The sequence below is a fragment of the Triplophysa rosa genome, linkage group LG4 (genome assembly GCF_024868665.1).
Source record: "Triplophysa rosa linkage group LG4, Trosa_1v2, whole genome shotgun sequence".
In the NCBI taxonomy this organism is placed as follows: domain Eukaryota; kingdom Metazoa; phylum Chordata; class Actinopteri; order Cypriniformes; family Nemacheilidae; genus Triplophysa; species Triplophysa rosa.
In genome coordinates, this window is record NC_079893.1 from 9761019 (window position 1) to 9783204 (window position 22186).

Genomic DNA, 22186 nt, shown 5'->3' on the forward strand with positions numbered 1-22186 from the left:
GGAGACAAACGATCTCAAATTTAACGCTCGTAAAACAGAGATAATTCTGATTGGCTCTAAAGCTCAAACTTCTAAGTTATCTGGAAAACTGATAGATTTGGATGGTGATTTGATAATGACGTCTATGACAGCTCGAAAGCTGGTGTTCTCATTGATTCCACTCTCTCATTTAATGATAACATTGGTAAAGTGGTGAAAACAGCTTTTTTCCACCTACGTAATATCTCTCGCATTCGATCCCGTCTCAGTCAGTAAGATGCTGAAACTGTTGTACATGCCTTTGTCACATCTCAATTAGTCTACTGTAATGCACTCTTCTCTGGTGTCTCTGCTAAAAACATCAAGCGATTCCAATATGTTCAGAACTCGCCTGATCACCCATACAAAAATTTATCACTTTACGTCTATCCTCTATCACCTCCACTGGCTTCCTGTTTCTCTGCGAATTAATTATTAGGTTCTAATTCTCACTTATAAACCTCTCCATAACCTTGGTCCCATATATTTATCCTACTCACTTAGGCCTTATTCCCCAGCTCGCTCCTCACGATCTTTCAGGATAGGTTTGTAAGTCACCCCAAAATGTCGTCTGGTAACTATGGGAGCCAGGTCATTTAGTGCTGTGGCGCCTAGATTGTGGAATGATCTGCCTCAAAACATCCGTCAAGCATCCTCCATTCTTCAAAAACTTCTTAAAAATCATTTGTTTTCTGAATATTACACCTCAGTTCTTGATCTGAGTTTTTTTGTCCTTGTTGTTTTTCGTCTATGAATTGTTCTTTGTGGATATGTCATCTGACCTCTGTGCTTGATGGTAATGTTTACTTTTGTTCTTATATCTTGACTTTGGAAAGTGACCTTGGGTTTCGGAAAGGCACAATATAAATAAAAATGATTAATATTATTATTTAAAAAAAGCTTTCAAAAACTCACCAGAATTACTGGATAAACATGTAACTCAGTACTGGATGTTTATTTGAGAATGTGTTAAGACATTTACAAGAGTATGTATTAAATGCGCTTTGTTTAAAGCAGGTGAGCTAGCAACATGGCAGCATTTGAGTTCGGAGCTCGCCCGCTTCATACAATACAAAATGAATGTGCAACATTATAGCAGATCCATCATGACAGCGGTTGTGGACACAGGTGAGTGAATGTACTGGTACGTTTTATGTACATGTAAATACTACTGTTGCGCTGAACTTAAACAGGTGTGTGAGTGTATGTAATTTAACCCGTCATTCAAAAATCTTCTGCCAAAATACCAAAATAACTGAAAGACAGCACTTCCTTCACTATAACACACACACCTGCATACACCCTGCATATTATTAACAAACACGCCTTACAAAGACATTCAGCACAATAAAACTTTGCTCACAAGAGCAAATTAGAGACTGAGACACACACACCCCTGACTAGTGTTGTCACGGTACCAAAATTTCAGTAGTCGGTACCAATACCAGTAAAATTCCACGGTTCTCGGTACCAATTTAGATACCAAAGCAAAACACCAGTACATGCTAATTGAAACAAAAGTTTATTAAAAAAGCTCATTGTTAATATAAATGTATAAAAAGCAATGCCATTTTGTATACATGAAGTATACAAGTCAATTGTTGCTGAAACGGTGCTCACTGGGGTCTTTCATGCTGATGAACATCCTCCTCAGTCTGCTGCTGTATAAGACAAATAGAATAAACTTCAGTAAGTCAACTGACTGAACAAACATGCATATGCAATATTAAAACAACCCTCAGTTTTTATACTGCATTTACACAAGATTACTTACATTAAGGTAACTGTATATTAAAATAATAAATGCAACAGATAGATTTTTCTTTAGTTTAAATTTGCCTTTTTAAACCTAATAGAGTTATCTATCCAAGACGTATATTGCTAGTCATACATCTATTGTTTTCTAGCACATAGATTTCGGATAGGCCTATATAAAATAGGTACTGTAAACCTCATCATGTCACCCCATTACAGTTATAAAAGCATTAAATGGTTAATAAGGACACTTGACTGGATTAGCATTGGCGCTAACAAATTAACACGCAAACAGGGACGTTTATTTTAATGTAACCTTTAACTTAACATATGATACAACATTCACAATGCAAACACAAACAGAATTTGAAACTTACCGCTTGAATAAATCTGGATATTTCCTCCTTTCACCACAAAACTTGATATGACTTTAATCTGAAGTATTTCTGCGCGCATCTCTTGTGGATCGGAGCCGCGCTTATCCGCTCATCACGTCTTATTGCGTCTATAAAAAGTTTCCGACTGACAACCTTTCAGACAGAGCATCAGTACCTGGTTGACCCGGTACGTCGGTGCTACCGGGTCTTAAGAAAATTAGGTACCGCCAGCTTTTTTATTTTTAGGTACCGACTTGGACCCGAAGTACCGGGACTTTTGACAACACTACCCCTGACATAGTTTATACTAATCGATGATAGATAAACTATTTAAAACAACAGATGACGTACTCCCCGCTCAACATGTTCAGTACTGCGTTCGGTTAATCCAGGTGTCAATATGGTGATGCGTCAGGCTGTGGGTACACCTGCCCGGGCAACACTGTAGTCAGGTGTGACAGGCTACAGAACAACCTGCACAATCAAACAACATCAAGCGCAAACTACATTCTTATGTATTTACGTGCGTGTCTTTTTCGTCTACCTTGTCCCACGGCTGTGTGGATCTCCTGTGTGTCGAATTTGACCTTTGACCTCCCAGAAGTACAGAGCATCCTTTCCCACACCAAGGTGACATCTTTCAGGCACGGCGTGATCTCTTCGTAGTCCAGCTTCAGTCGTCTGCACTGCAGATCGCTCTCTGAAGCTATACAGATAAAAACACACAATGAAAAGTCACTACAGGTGGGACAGACACATTAACAGTTCAAGGTCAAAGAAAAAGCTCTGCAAACATATGAGAGCTAGTTTATATATTCATGTCAGTTGATTATGAAAGATGAGATGAACTGGGTTATCATGTATAAACTCATTGAAATTGTTGGGTCAAGATTTTAACTGTCACACGTATACTGACAGAAAATAAAAATAATTCAAGGTGCATAACACCATTCAATTCAATTCACAATTATCCGTTTTACAGATTTACAGAAATCGTATGTTTCAATGTTATCAAACATCAGTATGTTTTGCAACAAATGTGACTTTTTCACATCATTATTTTTTGTAGTGAATGTGATTTTTTTATTCGACCAGGTAAGTGAAGGAAAGTCAACTGTTTATAACTTGATAACAGATAAACAAAGTTATCCAAAGCTGTGATTTAGATAAAGTGTTGCTACTTATAATAATGTAAATTATAAGACACAATAGCCATGTGTTATTAAATATTTCCATAAAGAAATTATATTATACTTTATATTATAGCTATGCATTTTATTTTTCTATTTACATTTATACATATGTTATATATATTATATACAAAAATATTTGTTATTTTTATCAAACTTTTTATAACCTCATATAACTAACAACATTAGGGTTGTTTAATCCCTTAACCGATTAATCGCATCCAGAATAAAAATTTGTGTTTAAATAATACATGTCTGTGCACTGCGCATATTTTTCTTATATATTTAGGAAATATTTTAATGTATAAATTAATATTTATTTACAATTTAAATTATATATAAACATTTATTTATTTTACATTCTTTAAATATATACACGTGTATGTGTTTATAAATACAAAATAATATGCACATTGCACAGAGTATTATGTAAAAACATTTTTTATTCTGGATGCAATAAATCATTGAACAGCCCTAATAATGATATTGCAATCCTAAAAATTCTGGGTTATTTTCAAACCAGGGTAGGGTCAAAAAGTGAAGAACCCAACCGTTGGAATGTAAATTAACCAATGCTACCCACCCCACTATAAGACAAAAAAGAATAAAGACAAAACCAGTAGCAAACTTTGTATTAATTTTGTTAGATGTAGGGCAGACAGTTTTCTTGCACGTCAAAACTGACCCACATATTCATGCCCACACCCTATTCAATAAGTCTGGTTTATTTTTTCAAGCTTTTCTTCTCTCTTCATGTGATGAAAAGCATGACCGGGCATGGCAGGGAAGGGCGCGACACTGCCAATCATGTGCACGCCCAAATCAGAGCTCTTCTGTGCCAGCAAAGCTTTTCGATTGTCATGATTATCTCATGACCTGCAGCAGGGACTTCCAAAGAAAGAAGTGCATGGGTGCGTCTGGGTGTGTAGAGGTTTTGTTGTGTGTTTGTGTGTGTCTGACTGCAACTGTTAATGGGAGGTGAGGTCAGGAAAAGAGCCAGCTGAATGTAAGCCAGGCAGATAATCAGTATACTAGCAACAAGGTGACTTAAAAACAGCTATGAATTCCCAAGAACCACAGAAGTAAACTTAATTGAACTTTCGAACACTGTTCAATACACCCTAAGGCAAGAACAGTTTATTCTTCATGTACCGGGTGCGTGTTTTGATTGTATTAAAGCTAATTTTCTATTGTGCACAGTAAAATCATTTTAAAAACAAATGCCCACTTGGCGAGCAGTTTTCTTTTGGTGAAGTATTTCTTATTGGAAGAAACACTTTTTAAAAAAAGTTTTATACATAATTTTATAATTATTGTTAAAATATACTTGTCTACATTTTTTTATAAATAGTAAACTGGCATTATTTATGTCACAGTCACAGGTACTGTGAATTGCTATTATATGCAATTTGGTTGCAGGTAGTGATGTCAGTGGGATGGGCATTCTGATGACTGGACAAAAATTTGTGTGTAGTGCTGGGTGAGTCATCAATATTTTTGGTCTGTTTTCCCAGAAAAGAAAGACTTTACATTTTAAATGTGTATGTGGGAAAAGTGAAATTTGTCAACATTTAAAAGGAACCTTGGGTATAGAGAGATGTATGGCTTAATATGTGACCCTGGACAACAAAACCAATCTTATGGGTCAATTTTTCGAAATTGAGATTTTTACATAATCTGAAAGCTGAATAAATAAACTTTCTATAGATATATGAGTTGTTAAAATAGGACAATATCTGGCTGAGATACAACCGTTTAAAACTCTGGAATCTGAGAGTGCAAAAAAATCAAAATATTGAGAAAATAGACTTTGAAGTTGTTAATCAGGGGCACTGTGGCAGACCATCCACTCACAAAAATAAAGTTTTTATATATTTAAGGTAGGAAATTTACAAAATATCTTCATGGAACATGATCTTTACTTAATATCCTAATGATTTTTGACATAAAAGACAAATCAATAATTTTGACCCACACAATGTATTTTTGTCTTTTACTGAAAATGTTCCCGTGCTACTTAAGACTGGTTTTGTGATCCAGGGTCACATATATTAACAATGGCATTGACTTTATAAATGTGAAATTAAAAAACAGTGTAACAGTCACAGTATTCATAAACTTTGAAAAAATATTTTTACTTGGAGGCCGCCATTTTTTTCAAAATCCGTGACGTCAAATGGTTGCAACCTAAACCTGTTCTCTTTCGTTACAGCGAAGCACACAGGTTTTCCATATATAACAGTAAAATATGAGACGTCAAACAGAAGATCAGATATATAAATACACAGGGACAATAGGTGGCAGTATGTAGTCTTGACACAAGCCAGCCTGCCTGCCATAAAAGAAGAATGCGTTCAGTATCAGTAAGCGTCTGTTCAAGGTAAACGTGCATTAAATGTGTGATGGTGGGTTTGTTTATTGTTTTATACTGTTGTATGAGGTCTACTTATGACGTTCGCGTGGTTTTTACATTTAAAAACAACAAAAATCAATAGGTAATAGGCTATTTTCTACCCGGGTTTTGAGGCCAGCTCTACAAACGCTCGGTTTGAATGGGCGTTCCACCATGAAGGCTTGGAAGTAAACGCCCACTGCTATGATTGGATAGCAGTTTGCGAAGTAAACTTAGTTGGAGCCTTCTGTAAATTTGGTTAGAGACGTAACGTTAGGTTACACATTAACACCATTCGCACGAGATTAGCATTATCTGGGGACCTCGTGTGATTTATAAATTACCTCCCCACATCAGTATTTCATGTGACGTATTCGCACGGGATGATTTTACTCAAATTTATGGACTTATTTAAAGGATGTGATGGCAAGGCTTCACGTATAGTTTGTATAGCCTATAGTTGTATTGCGTTTAATGATATATGACCGTACCTGTCAGCATTTGAGACCCGTGATCAGGGCCGTATTAAGACCTCCATGGGCCCCGGGGCTATGAATTACCACAGGCCCCCCTATAGAATGTGGAACGCATCTCTACGCTTAAAAATGCGAATTCAGCGCTCAGGAATGTCTTTTAAAGGCACAACGGAGAAAGCGAGGATCTCTCGAGACGCGCTATTTCATAACAAACAGTTGCTGTATGAACTACATGATGGGCCAGATAGTGAGGAGGCCGCCGATGGAAGGCCGCTTGTCTCGGGGCGACCCGCGTTCAGGTGCATTAGCCTCAACCGAAACGGTACCTACTTGCTCAGTCTCAATAGCTCCAGAAACAGTTAAATGCGTTTCATCACGGCCATCTGCGTTAAAAAGCACGCAAAAAAATCGACGCATTAGCCATTTCATTAAGACATTAACCTGTCAATTTGGCTTGTTTATAGCGAATATATATATAAAATAGAGTTCGTTTAAACACAAAATTAAACTAACCTAAAATTGTCGGGCAGGATGACCCTTCATGGGCCCGGTCAACTCCGTCTTCGTCAGCTTTTGTGAAATATCCTGATAACTTTGGAATCTTATTAAGTAATTCCTGTCTTCGCTGCTGCTTGTCTCTTAAGTTTTTTTCTTTTTTGAGCCCCACTCTCACATTTTTTGGTAAAACCCGACATTTAAGCAGATTTTAGCAGCTCTCCAACTTTCCAGCCTAATAATTCCCACGGTTAAGATAATGAAATGTAAATTTGACACATAATCATTGGAAATCTGATTTAACCAATCAAATGGCTTTAATTTTTGATTGACCTGCACATAAACCTATGGGATGATTGCCATGCTAAGGATGTCCGCATCCACTAATCACCCCCACTCTTTTCGCAGTTTGGGTTGCTCCTGGAGCCAGCACTTTTTTTTTTCACACGATCTACTGCACCACTAGCTGCGTCGCGCGTCACTACTCAGAGACGTAGATAATTATTTTAAATACGTCATTTAAAAAAATATATTTGTGTAAAGGCCCGGCCCCCTTGCAGTGACGGGCCCTGGGCTTAAGCCCCGGTAAGCCCTTGCGTTAATGCGGCCATGCCCGTGATCGCGAACCGGACAAAAGTTCACCGCGATCGCAGGTCTCAAATGTTAAGAGAGTTTCCATGATAAATAAACAAACGAGAGACTCCCGGTAACTTATGGATATGACCCAGCACCTGAAATAATACCAAAAAACTTCAAAACAGCCTCCATTATTTGCAAACGGTGGATAAAACCTTGAAAAATGATATATGAGCCCGCCAAATCACACAGATCCCAATTCGCACGGGCTTAAGATCACAGACAACCTCTGCAATTAATACAAATGACTAACGTTAGAGGTCCCCAGGTAATACTAATCTCGTGCGAATAGTGCTCAGGTCATATCAAGCGATCTCTAACAAAGCAATAGTGACGCATGGTACAAAAATGTTTGGGGCGGGGCTAGAGAAGTAGTCGTTGATATTCTTTCTGTGGAGGCGGTGTTCATAGGTGCATTCCAGAACCTAGCGTTCGCTGGGCCTGGTGTCAATAACAGTTGTAATTTCAGTAACAAGGGCGTTTTCAGTTCTGACACTTACATGATGTTCGCGTGAATACGATTCCCTCTAATATAACAAAAGCTCGGGTTAAAATTGTGGTTTTAATTCATGGCACCTTTAAATCATAGCTTTAAACTACCGCCTTTAAGACATTTAAGACTATTTAAGACATCAGCATCCACCATAATCGTATACTTTATACATTATGAAAATATACTGATAAACACAATAATAAGATGCTTGCGGTTTCGTTATTTATTCTGTATTAGAGCACATGTGAATATTAGCCCCCGTCAGCTAATGACAGAGAGAGAGAAGACAATAACGTTAGGCTACTGATGTTGATAAATCAACATCAAAAAGTCAAATTCCATTTATAATGGCTAAAACATTGTGTATATAATAAATTCGAAATGATTTTGCTTATTAATATGCATGTTTGTATTGTTTCTGACCAACAATATCAAAATGTATGAAAATACACCAAATAGCGTATTTATTTATGTTCTTTCTTTATTATTTTAGCAATATATATATATATATATATATATATATATATATATATTATCCTACAGCACCTTACTGTATATTTACTGAAGAACTGATTAGTGTGTCTGTGTAGTTTGGCTGCCTAGCTGTGCGTGCAAACATTTTACGTCATCGAAAATGAACATGGCAGCCTCCTTAGGTTAAAATGAGTATTACATTTAGGTTTTTTTGAAAGAATTGAAAATATTTGATGCGTTTCTAACGACAAATGCTAGTAGTGTAAGGCTATTACAACGTATTGAGCGATACATCTCTCTATACACTGGGTTCCCTTTAATAGTACACAAGCATACACATGGCCTCCAAACCAATACACAGGGACAAATATCAACAAAACTCTTTTTACGTTTACATTTATGCATTTGTCCAACGCTTTTATCCAAAGTGATTTACATTGCATTATACTATTTGTTAGTTTCTAAGTATGTGCAATCCCTAGTATGAACCCATGACCTTGGCGCTGCTAGCGCCATGCTCAAACCACTGAGCCACAAAAAAAATGCTTCCTACTTCATTCTTTATTGCGTATAAAGAATGAAGTAGAAAGCAGTTTGTTTTTGTGGCTCAGTGGTTAGTAAATTTTTGTAATGTTAGTAAGCATCAATGAATTCATTTATTTTGAATTCAATTATTTTTGAATGCATATTATTTTTAATGCACTACATATAGTTAGGAAACAGGAAGAAATTAGTATTTTAAGTTTTATTTGCGCAAAAAGCCCAAATCGATTACATTTCTGTTCATTAAGTGCTCATTAAAGTTTGTCTGCTTAGTCAAGTGTCTGTATGAGTGACCGTGTTCGCTGTGGTCAGTACATGTGTTTACCTTGAAGTTTTTGGTTCTCTTTCTCCATCCGCAGCAGTAGGATCTGTTGAAGAATAGCTTTCCGCCACAATTCCCTCATCTCCTCCCCACTCCACTTTCTCCTCTCCTCTGGTACCGCCCCCAGAGAACTGTCCCCACCCCCCAATCCACCTCCGAGCGCCATTCTGCCACCGACTTCTAAGGTGGATTCTGAAAAAAAAATGCAGGTCAGTTTTACGTAACAGATCCCAACGTCAACATGACACAACATGAACTACTAACATTAGTTGACAAAGTTTCCAATTTTAACAATATCAACATTACTAATGTTACTTTTAAATGATTATTTCTTATTGTAATCAACGTCAATGGATGCAAACCAACAAATAAATGTTAAATCTGGCATCGGTGCAAAAATTCCATGTTCTCGCTTCACGTTATGCAATACGTAAAAATGTAGTTTTGCATAGACTCAAAGCAGTAACACATTCGAATACTAGATGTATTCGAAACGATTGTAAAACAGTATTGTATGCTGTACACATCAGTTAAATTATATATTAATGCAGTGTTGTTATCATCTTATAAAATGATCGGCACATATTTATTCTAATAAAGTTATTCAGTAAGTAGCAGGGGTATTGGATAAAAGTGCACCTTCTCCTTAAGTCAGTTAAGCTGAGACGCAAAACATCAGAGGTTCCTCACTTTTGCAAAAATAACAATTAACAGAAGAACAAACCACAAAAAAACATACAGCACTCTGAACAAATGCGAAACACACACACAACAACCCTACACACACCGGCAGAGTGATAAAAATAACAAAGAACGCCACCCAAACTATAGGGTGGACCCCAAGGCCTCAAAATACCCTTTTTGTTTACAAAAAAGAGAATGTTCAAGAATGAAAGGAAAAAACTACTTACGTAATGCTATTTATGTATACAAGTATTATTTATGGTATAAACAAAGAGAAAAGGAGAGATCACCTGATATAGTTCAGGAAAAAAATCAAATCATAGTGTTTAATTAAAACATTGCTCGCCTACGCATAGTACGTTTATCTCACATTTCACTTCGCAACTTAAAAAACAGACCTCACCTCAACCACTGAAGCTCTTGTTCCTCCCTCAGACCAAACTGTACAATCAGTTTACAAATGAAAGACTATTTGGTATTTCAATGTGGGATATAGACTTAACCTAGTTATATAACTTAACCTAGTTCACAATTTAACAAAACCTTTTTGCATTTATATAATTTTATTTGCATTATTTACCTTATCGCTGCTGCTCTTCTGAAACCTTGTATCTCCATATTTTATGATTTTAATTTTTTGCCATAAATCATTGTTATTAAACAACTTGTTTCTATACATTGTGGGGACAGATATAATGACTTTTAAACTATACAAATAGTATATTCTAATCTCTTCTTACTGAAACCTAATCATCACAGATACAATTTTGCATTTTGTTTTCAACATTTTCAAATTATTTAATTTTTAATAATTCATTTACATTGTGGGGACATATATAAACCTTACACATTAGAGTTATTATAGTTTTGCGCTTAGTTTTATTAATATTTTAAATTAGCTTTTATTTTCAATTTTTAGTTTTTATGTTAATATTAGGTACATTTTTAGCAATTTTGTTATATGCTTCTGTCATTTTATCATTTATTTGTTTCTTCTTTATGTTGCTATAGACCAGTGGTCGCCAACCCGTCGATCGTGATCAATGTTCAGTTTTGCAAGCGCATCTCTCTTTCTCTTCATTCAGCGGTTGTATGTTTTTAAGTTCTGCATGACTCTTTTCATGGCTGTGTAAATAAGGATTCCCTGCGTGAGTTTTTAATGCGACCATTATCATTAATCACATTTCATTGCGATGCGCGTAACTGTCATTTGGAGGTCACTTGACTGTTGCGGTGCATTACACTTAAAAACAGTTTATTCATATGACATAAAAATGTCACTTGTTCGTTGGTGGACGCGTATTTGTGCTTTGACACTGGATGCGCAAGCAAGCGCCACGAGCGCGGATGATGCACGCATTTCATACTGTACGCGTATCTGGAGTCGCGGCTCTCTGTCTTCAGCGAATATAACTTGTATATAATGAGTGTGAGCAAAGGGAGATGGTGAGAAAGCGGCGCATCCTGCGCTTTCAAGGAATTTTAGATGTTAATGGCCCATGAACAGTACACACCTTCCGCAAGCATTTCTTAATTTCTTTCAAAAAGTGTCCCACCCGCCAATTACGCCTATGCGCGCATGTATTTTAAAGTTGAGCTTCTGAAAGACAACATCAGTCTCTTCTTCACAAAGTTGTAATTGTGAATGATCCGCGGGTCTATCAGTGATGGTAAACTGCACAGTTTTCAATACCATCTCATGCGGGAGATGACGTCCCTGCTGACATCCTATTTATGTTTTCAATTAGCCTAAAATGAAAGACCATTCCATTTACATTGTAATAACTATCTGTTTCACAAAATAGCTAAAGGTCTGACAAAGACATTATTAGACGGGTAAAAGTAAATAGATAAATGATTTAAAATGAATGATTGACGTTGTTATTACTAGGGCCTATTTATAACATTTCCATCTATATACTGTATTTACTTAATAAAAGTAAACCAAATAAATGAATCATAAATAACAAATCTTTATACAGTAAATACCTCAATAATTAGGGTCTTGTTAAACTAATTCTTAACCTCGTTTTAATGTCAAGCTGTGAATTAAAGTCCTTGAACTGGTGTTTGAATTGGTGTTTTTTACCTCATTTATGGCACATTGAAAGTGGCAACTCTACATGTTACAGAGTTTGCTTAGTTGCATCTGAAAAGTGGAACAAAGAATTTCAGGTAATTCAAATAGACCCACAATTATAGGCTAAATAAAATGCCTCAAGCTGGAGGTTCAATCTGGGCTGTTTTTTAGTTTCAACTTTTTGAGTAGATCTTGCCTTTCAACAAGTCCGAGGTCGGGATCATGGGTTCAAAAAGGTTGGTGACCACTGCTATAGACGATAGACGATTTCGCATGTGCCCGAAGATAACTTCCGGTCTGTGTTTGTTGATGCTCTGGCTAGTGGCTAATAATAGAACATTTTATATTTTATTTTATTTCTATTCATATTTTACTGTATAATGGTATTAAATAAACAATTTGGTGAATTTTGTTGTCTATTAATATAATTAAATAATCAATTTGTTGGATGGGTCATGTAACTTTGCATTTAAGTTTAGCCAAGTAACAGTTCTTCTACTGGTAACCCAAAATAATACTGGCTAGACATACTTGCTAGCTAATGTAATTTACTTGTTATTTCTTTTGCTTGTTATCAAAAATAATCTATAGGGACTCTATTCTTTGCGGATGTGTACCGGAAGTTAAGTTCGGGCCACAAAAGCGTGCATGCGCAGACATAAGCGTTTGTTTATGTTGTTGCTTTGAAACCATCTATATAAAAATGTATTATTATAAATGTAATATTTTTTTTTTAGTTTTTGTTTATTATTATAATTTTAGTGCCTTAAACTTATGTCAGTTTATTTCTGAGACAACAGTTAAATGTTTCGTTTAGTTTAAGTTTTTTTATTTTTTATTTTATTTCAATAAAGAGAAACATTTCCCAAGTTTTAAGGTTAGTTAACTATAATAACCTCAGTACACAGTAGGGGTGGAGCCGAACCCGAATACGGTATTCGGAAAGGCACAAATAGCATGTTTTTTACAAATACTTATTTCGAACAAATACTTTTAAAAAATTTGTATTCGGGAACAAGAAAAACTTTATATCAAAAAGCTGCATTTTCTCATGAGACCGCAGTGCATGCCCGCATGAGTGAGTGACATTCAGGAGTCGGGGGATGGGGGGTAAAAGAGGTGACTGACACAGGCTGCTCCACACAGCAACAGAGAAGGCTCGGCTGAGCGAAAAAAGACTTCACTGCGTGCATCACTACTTTTGTTGAATAGATTTTTGTATCTTAACTGGGTTCCGGAGGCAGTTTATAACTTTCAGGAAGCGGAGTTTGATCGGGAGATTATTCCATTACGCTGCATTATTGACGTCTGCAGTCGGGTGCTCTCATGTTCGGTCTGTTTACGTACACTATAACTTAAATTAGAAGTGTAACGCAAAAAAACTGGATTTTTACGCCTATTTTGAATTTTACTCGAATACAAATACAAATACTTCCCCCCCCTCAAAAAATACAGATACAAATACCGGCTGCTTTGCACACCCTTAGTACACAGACACACTCATTCAGTGTTGGTCTGTCTCTTTCATCACAACATAATTGAAGGCTTCCAGGTGAACAGCCAACTTCTCCCAAAACAATCATTTCTTATGTCAAGAATCACACACACACACAAACACACACACCTGACCCAGTTGGGGCAGTGCATGTGTTTGAGTGTAAAGTAAGTGTGGAGTGAAGTATGCAGCGGTGGACACTGACGCACTCGGACACTTGGGCGCCGGTCACTCCCTCTACAAACACATACACAGGCCACTCCTTCTGTACTGTAAATAAGTGCCGTTTCTGCTCAGACCAACACCTTGCCAGTGTGCAAACACACACACAAATGGGTCAATACGGTGCTTTCCTGTAACTGTCTGTCAACATGACCTGCACACCACGCCCCACACACACACACACACGCATTACATCATTAACACAAACATGATTTAACTCCGCACAGACACACACTTGTCGAGACACACCCAAATATACTGTAGAAAAGCACACACTTGCATAACAGTGATCTAGGCACGTATTTTGCTTTAAGGAAGTGTACTCGTATTACTGAAAATGCACAAATAAGACATAAGTAAATGACAAAGAAGCATTTAAGATCCATCCAGTTCCGGCAAACCAGGTATTAAATGACTTTCTGTCATGCACAGTGAGAAGTGACAAACTATTCATTTGTGTACGAGTCAACTAGTAAACTATTATTTATGACAAGCGTCTGGGTAGGCGTTGAAGTCGTTTAAAGGTGAAGCGTGTAATTTCCTTTTAAAACTAAACAGTTTAATGTGTAGAGAGAAATAAAATTAAGCAAGCAGGTTGACTACTCAACTTTATTTATATAGCGCTTTTTACACTTTTCATTGTTACAAAGCAGCTGTACATGAGACATATTGACTATAAGCAAAATAATTAAAGTTATACCTGTAAAAACAAGAAAAACAAGTACAAAACACTCCACACACACAATATGCACACACACACACACACACACACACACAGACACACGCACACACACACACACACACACACACACACACACAAACAGACAGACAGACATGCACACACAGACACGCATGCAAAAACACAGACATCGCATGCACGCACGCACACACACATCGCATGCACGCACGCACGCACGCACACAGACACAGACACACACACACACACACACACGCACACACACACACAAAGACACGCCCGCACGCACAGTGAAAGCACACATTTAAGTTAAAGGAGAGAGAAACACAGGTCAAATATTAAAGGGGTCATATGGCGGAAATACGTGTTTTTCTGTGTCTTTGGTGTGTTATAAGTTACCCATGCATGTATTAGACACGTAAAATTGCTAAAATTGAAGGCGCAGTTCTTAATTAACAGCGGCCATTAGCGTTGTATTATAGATTTGCCACGAATCGCTCAGTCCAAACACAACGGTGGCCACCACAGTACAAAAAGATGTCGTTCTCGTGTTGACGCAGGGATTTTGCAGACATTAGAAAGACTGTAGAAAGCGCTATGACTTATGTATTACATAAAATAAAAGGTTTGTGGATTTTAAGTTTAAAAAGAAGGATGAAATTCAGGCAGCTAGGACCTGCGTTAATATTATAAAGACTTTCCAGCAGAGACGCGTTAGGACCCGCGGTACTGAGGCTTTTAGCAGAGATACTCACAGATATCTATGGAGATACTTTCCAGCAGAGAGACGCTGGAGAGAAAGATCGTCTAAAAATCGCCCCCGAGGATACTTTGATTCGGATCAGTATGTGAGTAACATACTAACATATGTTGTTGTTGTAATGTTAGCTGTGTGACGGAGCAGTTTTGAGTGTCATTGTTTATCTGGAACCGCGTTAATATTGTAACTGTTACTCGTCCAGATACTTGAGAGAGAGAGAGCGCGTTGGAGATGAAACTGGAGAGCGAGCGAGAGAGAGTGCGTTTTATTCTTTTACTCAATGATGAATAAACTTTCAGTACAACCGCGGGTCACATGTGTTCCGAACCGGAGAGCACGATCCGTACGGATCATCCCGCGATCCGTTTCACCACTATACCACAGGGGAGAGGGAGAGGAAATGCGCATTGTAGAGTTGTTTGTCCGTTTAGGGCTGCTGTACAAAACATGGCGGCGAATTCAATGTATGTAGGCCTGCTCTGTATGTGTACACTGCGTTCCAAATTATTATGCAATTGATATCTTTCTCTGGTTTTCCTAATTTGTCGATGCAAATGACAGTCAGTATAATTTTCAAGTAATCAACAGTTAGGGTACATTTGGAATTTTATTGAACAAACCTCCCACTGACAACAGTATTTATTTAAAAAATGAAAAACTCAAAATGCACTGTTCCAAATTATTATGCACAACAGAGTTTGAAAACATTTCATAGGTTGTAAAAAACTGAAAATGGTCATTTGTTGAATTTGCAGCATTAGGAGGTCATATTTACTGAAATCAAAAGCTATTTCAATCAAAAACATCCTAACAGGGCAAGTTACATGTTAACATAGGACCCCTTCTTTGATATCACCTTCACAATTCTTGCATCCATTGAACTTGTGAGTTTTTGGATAGTTTCTGATTGAATTTCTTTGCAGGATGTCAGAATAGCCTCCCAGAGCTGCTGTTTTGATGCTAACTGCCTCCCACCATCATAGATCTTTCGCTTGAGGATGCTCCAAAGGTTCTCAATAGGGTTGAGGTCAGGGGAGGATGGTGGCCACACCATGAGTTTCTCTCCTTTTATGCCCATAGCAGCCAATGACACAGAGGTATTCTTTGCAGCATGAGATGGTGCATTGTCATGCATGAAGATGATTTTGCTACGGAAGGCATGGTTCTTCTTTTTGTACCATGGAAGAAAGTGCTCAGTCAGAAACTCTACATACCTTGCAGAGTTCATTTTCACACCTTCAGGGACCCTAAAGGGGCCCACCAGCTGTCTCCCCATGATTCCAGCCCAAAACATGACTCCGCCACCTCCTTGCTGACGTCGCAGCCTTGTTGGGACATGGTGGCCATCCACCAACCATCCACTACTCCATCCATCTGGACCATCCAGGGTTGCACGGCACTCATCAGTAAACAAGACTGTTTGAAAATTAGTCTTCATGTATGTGTGGGCCCACTGCAACCGTTTCTGCTTGTGAGCATTGGTTAGGGGTGGCCGAATAGTAGGTTTATGCACAACTGCAAGCATCTGGAGGATCCTACACCTTGAGGTTTTCGGGACTCCCGAGGCACCAGCAGCTTCAAATACCTGTTTGCTGCTTTGCAATGGCATTTTTGCAGCTGCTCTCTTAATCCGATGAATTTGTCTGGAAGAAACCTTCCTCATTCTGCCTTTATCTGCACGAACCCTTCTGTGCTCTGAATCAGCCACAAATCTCTTCACAGTACGATGATCTCGCTTAAGTTTTCGTGAAATATCTAATGTTTTCATACCTTGTCCAAGACATTGCACTATTTGACACTTTTCGGCAGCAGACAGATCCTTTTTCTTTCCCATATTGCTTGAAACCTGTGGCCTGCTTAATAATGTGGAACGTCCTTCTTAAGTAGTTTTCCTTTAATTGGGCTCACCTGGCAAACTACTTATCACAGGTGTCTGAGATTGATTTCAGTGATCCAAAGAGCACTGAGACACAATACCATCCATAAGTTTAATTGAACAATATAAAATTAAATGTTTACGACACTTAAATCCAATTTGCATAATAATTTGGAACGCAGTGTAGATATAAACAGCTTATTCTAAGGTATTACAAACTTAATGGTTCATTATGTAACGTCTTTATACACCTCTGAAGAAATAGTTTTGTATATTATATTGCATTTCTGTCAACAGATCCTCCTAAAAATGCCGTATTGTTCCTTTAAAGTGTCGGAACAAAAGATGAATTCTATCTAAAAGCGAATGCGAACCCAGACCTCCCTGAAACGCCTCGTGTAACCACACCCCGACGAATGTACGTCACTTCGTAACATGATTTGACTTAAGACCGCCCAAATCTAAACGCAAGTGAGGTGGGCGTACTTGTAAATCTCATTGTATCGTCACCGCCGCAGCCATGTGGCGAAAAGAAAGCCTCTTTGTTTGCCCTGCCAAAAGATGAGACAACTAAAACCAAATGGTTACATTTTATTTACAACACTGTTACAGAAAAGTACAATCCGAATGTTCAAGTTTGTGCAGCCTTGAACCTTAAATCCTGTATACACATTACATTACATCTAAAACAAACCATAATATTCGTTTTAGCCGTGTCATATGACCCCTTTAAACAGACTATAAATTCCTATATGCAATATTAATTAAGTAAAACTTAAAAAATTATAATTCTAAAGCAGCCCCCCGGCCAGGCAAATAGTGCAAAACAGTATACAAACGGTGGCGAGGAACCCAAAACTCCAGTCGAGAAAAAAACCCTCAGGAGAACCCAAGCCCAACCAGGGGATTCCAGTTCCCCTCTGCACAAGCTCCACAGTGCTTGCACAACAAGGCTAAATAAAAATAAATAAACTTACTAATAAGGTAAATTATAGATTTAAGATTATCATTAATAATTAAACTACCCGAAAAACACTTTCAAAATCAAGTCAACCAATAGGGCGACTTCTTTACATTATCATAACTTTCAAGCACATGACTTGTGGATAATTAAAGATCCTCTGTCTTGCGCACATTCACACACGTGCACACACACACACACACACACACACACACACACACACACACACACACACACACACACACACACACACACACACACACACACACACACACACACACCCGAGGGGTGTTTTGACATCCGGATCAACATTTACTTTGAGTCACTGCCAAGACTGACAAGCTACCAGTTTGAAAATAAAAGGCCTGATTTGTAGTTTTGGCAGTTGGGGAATGACAGACATACATCTGGCTCAGGAAAGAAAAAATAACAGGACAGCACCAACACATTTATGTCTGTGATTGGGGCAAATAAAGAGGGTGATAATCAATTCCGTTTCTCTGCCAAAACAAATATCAAACCTGTCCAAACACACTGCCAACTTTCAGATGCCCTCGCAGGTTGTTGAACCTGTAAAGAGCAAGAGCTCCAGCCGGAGGACATGACAGTAACTGCAGCCTGTAGACACTTGTCATTTAGTTGAGTTGATCTACAGTAGTGGACAAAAGTCATGTTGCCTCAGGTTGGATTAAACCTATAGTATCTGACAAAGGAATACTACAGTATTTCAGAAAAAATATTCTAATATAGAAGGTTTTGTGCATGGCCCAAAGTTAACTTCCGTTAACTTTTCTGTTTGGTTCTAATTCAAAATATTGTTTATATTTCATTTATATGAATATTTTATTATATAAACTACTCAACAGTTATTGATTCTTTGCAGAAGAATCCTTTCGTTTTATCCTTTATTAATATTTTGCTGATACTTGTTTTTTGATCAAAAAAGCCATTCTTGACTCAGTACAGTACATCACTTTTGGGCACTACTGTAGACGACGTTGATAGTTGATTTATGTGATGTTGGTACACCTGAAACGATAACGTACGTGTAAGAAAAATAAAATATAGAATTGTAAAAGATTGTTTCGAATGTGCATATAAAATTATGCTTCTTCCTCATTAAATAGATATCATATCAAAATATTAAAATAGCAAATAAAGAGTTCATTTGCAAAAATGTATTATTAAATAAAAGAATGAATTTCAACCCGGGCACAGTAAAACAATTTTTTTGCCAGTCTTCATCTGCTTTAAATATTGTCCTAATCGGTCAAATCAATTGCCAACTGTCAATATTCAGAATCCTGAAGTATAAAAGTAAAGTGTGTCATGTCTGCACCACTTTGAGTCCATCTCTGCATATGCTGTAGTCTGTATGCATACTGTGTATCTCAAGCATTTGTTCCACAAAGCAACACTGCAACCACATTTGCGTGCGTTACCTTTGCTGTCTGAGCCCTTCTGTGGTGTGGCGACTCTTAAGAAGATCTGTTGTCTCCAGGAATGTCTTCGGTTCCGTAATGGACTGTCATCTCCAACGCCACACACGGCAGGACTGGACAGGGCTGCCACATCACTAAACACACACACAGATGTGCATAAGCATGGGCATCCATACACAAATGCACTGATGCAGTGTTAAGAACAAAATATAGTCCAACTAATTGTATAACATGATATTTAATAAGTCAATTTAATAGCAATTAATTTAATCAATCAATAAGAAATGCCAAGAAAATGTCCCAAATGAAGATACTGAATACTAATCTAGATAGTCTGGATATCTAAAGAGCCTTTAGGTGTCTCCAAGTGGTTCTTCATTAACGTTGTTCTTCTTATAAAAACAATTGAAAGCTTCTAAATGCAAAATTGTGCCCCGCAATGATGTACATTTAGGCTACATTTTTTCCTGAAGAAAAAATAAATTATTCATGTAAAACAATGTATGGAAATGACAGTCCATGTTTCACCAAAAGTGCATCTACAATGAGACATTGAAGCAAATGTGTTCCTCGTTTACTCTTATGATCCATTATCCCCGTCAGCCACTGAAGGAGATGCAGAAAAATACCAGAGATGGAGGAGAGAGAAATGAAAGGATGGAATGAGGAGGGAGACAGTACCTCTTCCTCTGAGAGTCACAGCTATCATCGCTCTCCACTACAGGGGCCAGAAATTTGAGGAAATTTGGTACAGAAGCAGAGGAGTGTAACCTCGCCCTGAACCCACTCAGCCCTGATGGACTAAGAAAAAGCAACATATGACTTATTGGCTAATGGCTATGTAACTACAGCCTCATGTACACATAATTGTATTACCATTAAAATTATTATAAACACTGCCATTCACTTTACTATTTAAAGTGATAGTTCACCCAAAAAATAAAAATACTGTCATCATTTACTCAACCCCGTCATTTCGAACCTGTATGACTTTCTTTTTCTGCAGAACACAAAAGAAGATATTTTAAAGAATGCTGTTAACTAGCCCCCCATTCACTTGCATTGGTTCTGTGTCCATGCAATAAAAGTGAATGGGTGTCGGTGCTTTTCGGTTACCAACTTTCTTCAAAATATCTTTTTTTGTGTGTTCAGCGGAAGAAAGTCATACAGGTTTGAAATGACAAGAATTTTCATTTTTGGGTGAATTGTCACTTTAAATGTGCTTGTTTAAAACCTTTTTCTGTTTCAATAACACAGAAATCTGTCCCTAATTCAAAATAATTCTGATGATTAAAAACAATTTACAATACTACACATACAGTAGGCTGCTCTTTTAACATTGTGCTGTCTGGCAAAAAAACAGCTTATAGAAGCTGTACTTGCCTTTTTACACGGCGAGGTCTATTTATTATATTATACATCTATATTTTTTGTAATGTGTATGTTTACGTTTGGCTGCTAATGGGAACCAATCAATAAATAATCTATTGATCCATCGAATGAGAGAGAAAGATTGCCCAGGGGTGTGTATTGACTTTTTTTACTCTGATCACCTAACAAAAAGCAATCTGCAAGCTGGACATGCACTAATTTTGTGGCCGTGATTGATGCATTAACAAATTTGCATAATTTGCAAACAACATATTCTTATTTGCAAATCCCACTCTATTTTTGCGCCCTGGTACGTTGGTGAATGACAGGAGAGCGAGAAACCGTGCATGCACGCACACCTCACCTTCTCCTAAGGGGCCGAGCGGAATGATCAAGATCAAAAGCACGTGGCCTCATCGGCCGTAAAGAGGAAGAGGCCGGATGACAGGAAAGACTGACGAAAGAAAAAATACAGTAGGGTTGGAGTACATAACAGAGAGAAAAATAGACCAAAAACAGAACAAAGATAGAGAAAGTAGAAGTCAAAGAGAAGTGAAATGAATTTCAATTACAGCCTAGAAAAGGAGAACAGGAAAAAAAAGTGACTGGAATCTGCTGCTGGCAATAGTAATTACACTTTGCATTCCGTAAATACGTGGTTTGTACTTCCATTGGAACTGTCACAAACAAAAAATATTTTTGTCCGCAATTTGTTTCAACAAACTTCAAACTAAGCTACTGTAATGCCAACTGATGCTGATGTACCATAAGTACAGACTACTTACACACATGGCTACACAATGCAGCCAAACGCAATTAACCACCAAAGGATCTGTTTCAATAAACATATACACGCAATCTGAGTTTTTTTGGACTGAATCGTGCAGCTGGGTACACACACACTGGCTCACTTGCTCTGGTGTGGAGAGTCTGTGCTGACAGAGTAGTGCCGGACCAGTTTGGGTTTGTTGGCTGCAGTGAGCTGTTGAGGGGGAAGGCTCGGGCCGGTCGGCGACAGCATGGGAGAGTGACTGATCGTGCTCGCTCGTCGCCTGAAACCCTGAGGCGGGCTCTCAGGACCCTCGTGACCTGCGACTGAGCCTTCGAGGCGCTTCAGGTCCCCCGTGGAATTATGGGAGCGGAGTGGACTCGAGGGGAGGAGAGAACAGAGAGGTTCCTCCAGTGATGTTTCCTTTACAGATAACAACAAGAATAAAATCACTATTTTAAAGGCAGCAGTGTTTAAACCATTGGTTATAGATACATATTATATAACTTCCCGTGAAAGGAAAGTGCATTTGTGTGATGACATGAGTGTTTTGCAGACCTGGTTTGTGCTGTTTAGTGTGGTGGAGCTGGAGGAGTTGCTCTCTCCTTCACAGTTCTCCTTCTGGGGTTTGGACTTAGTGCCGCCCTGTTGTAAACAC

The 22186-nt window shown here is 37.9% G+C and overlaps 1 protein-coding gene across 5 annotated transcripts in view; it reads right to left on the bottom strand.

Moving 5' to 3' along the window:
* tbc1d1 (TBC1 (tre-2/USP6, BUB2, cdc16) domain family, member 1) overlaps positions 1 to 22186 on the bottom strand; it is a 78039-nt gene that overhangs the window by 15959 nt on the left and 39894 nt on the right. For 4 of the 5 annotated variants that reach the window (XM_057330804.1, XM_057330803.1, XM_057330806.1 and 1 more), the window contains 7 exons: positions 22087 to 22173; positions 21671 to 21951; positions 21124 to 21213; positions 20070 to 20189; positions 19389 to 19522; positions 9175 to 9363; positions 2695 to 2856 (listed from right to left, as the gene is read on the bottom strand). In XM_057330804.1, the coding sequence (XP_057186787.1) occupies positions 2695 to 2856; positions 9175 to 9363; positions 19389 to 19522; positions 20070 to 20189; positions 21124 to 21213; positions 21671 to 21951; positions 22087 to 22173 (1063 nt within the window). The remainder of the gene's footprint in view (positions 1 to 2694; positions 2857 to 9174; positions 9364 to 19388; positions 19523 to 20069; positions 20190 to 21123; positions 21214 to 21670; positions 21952 to 22086; positions 22174 to 22186) is intronic. The other variant, XM_057330805.1, reaches the window with a different exon arrangement.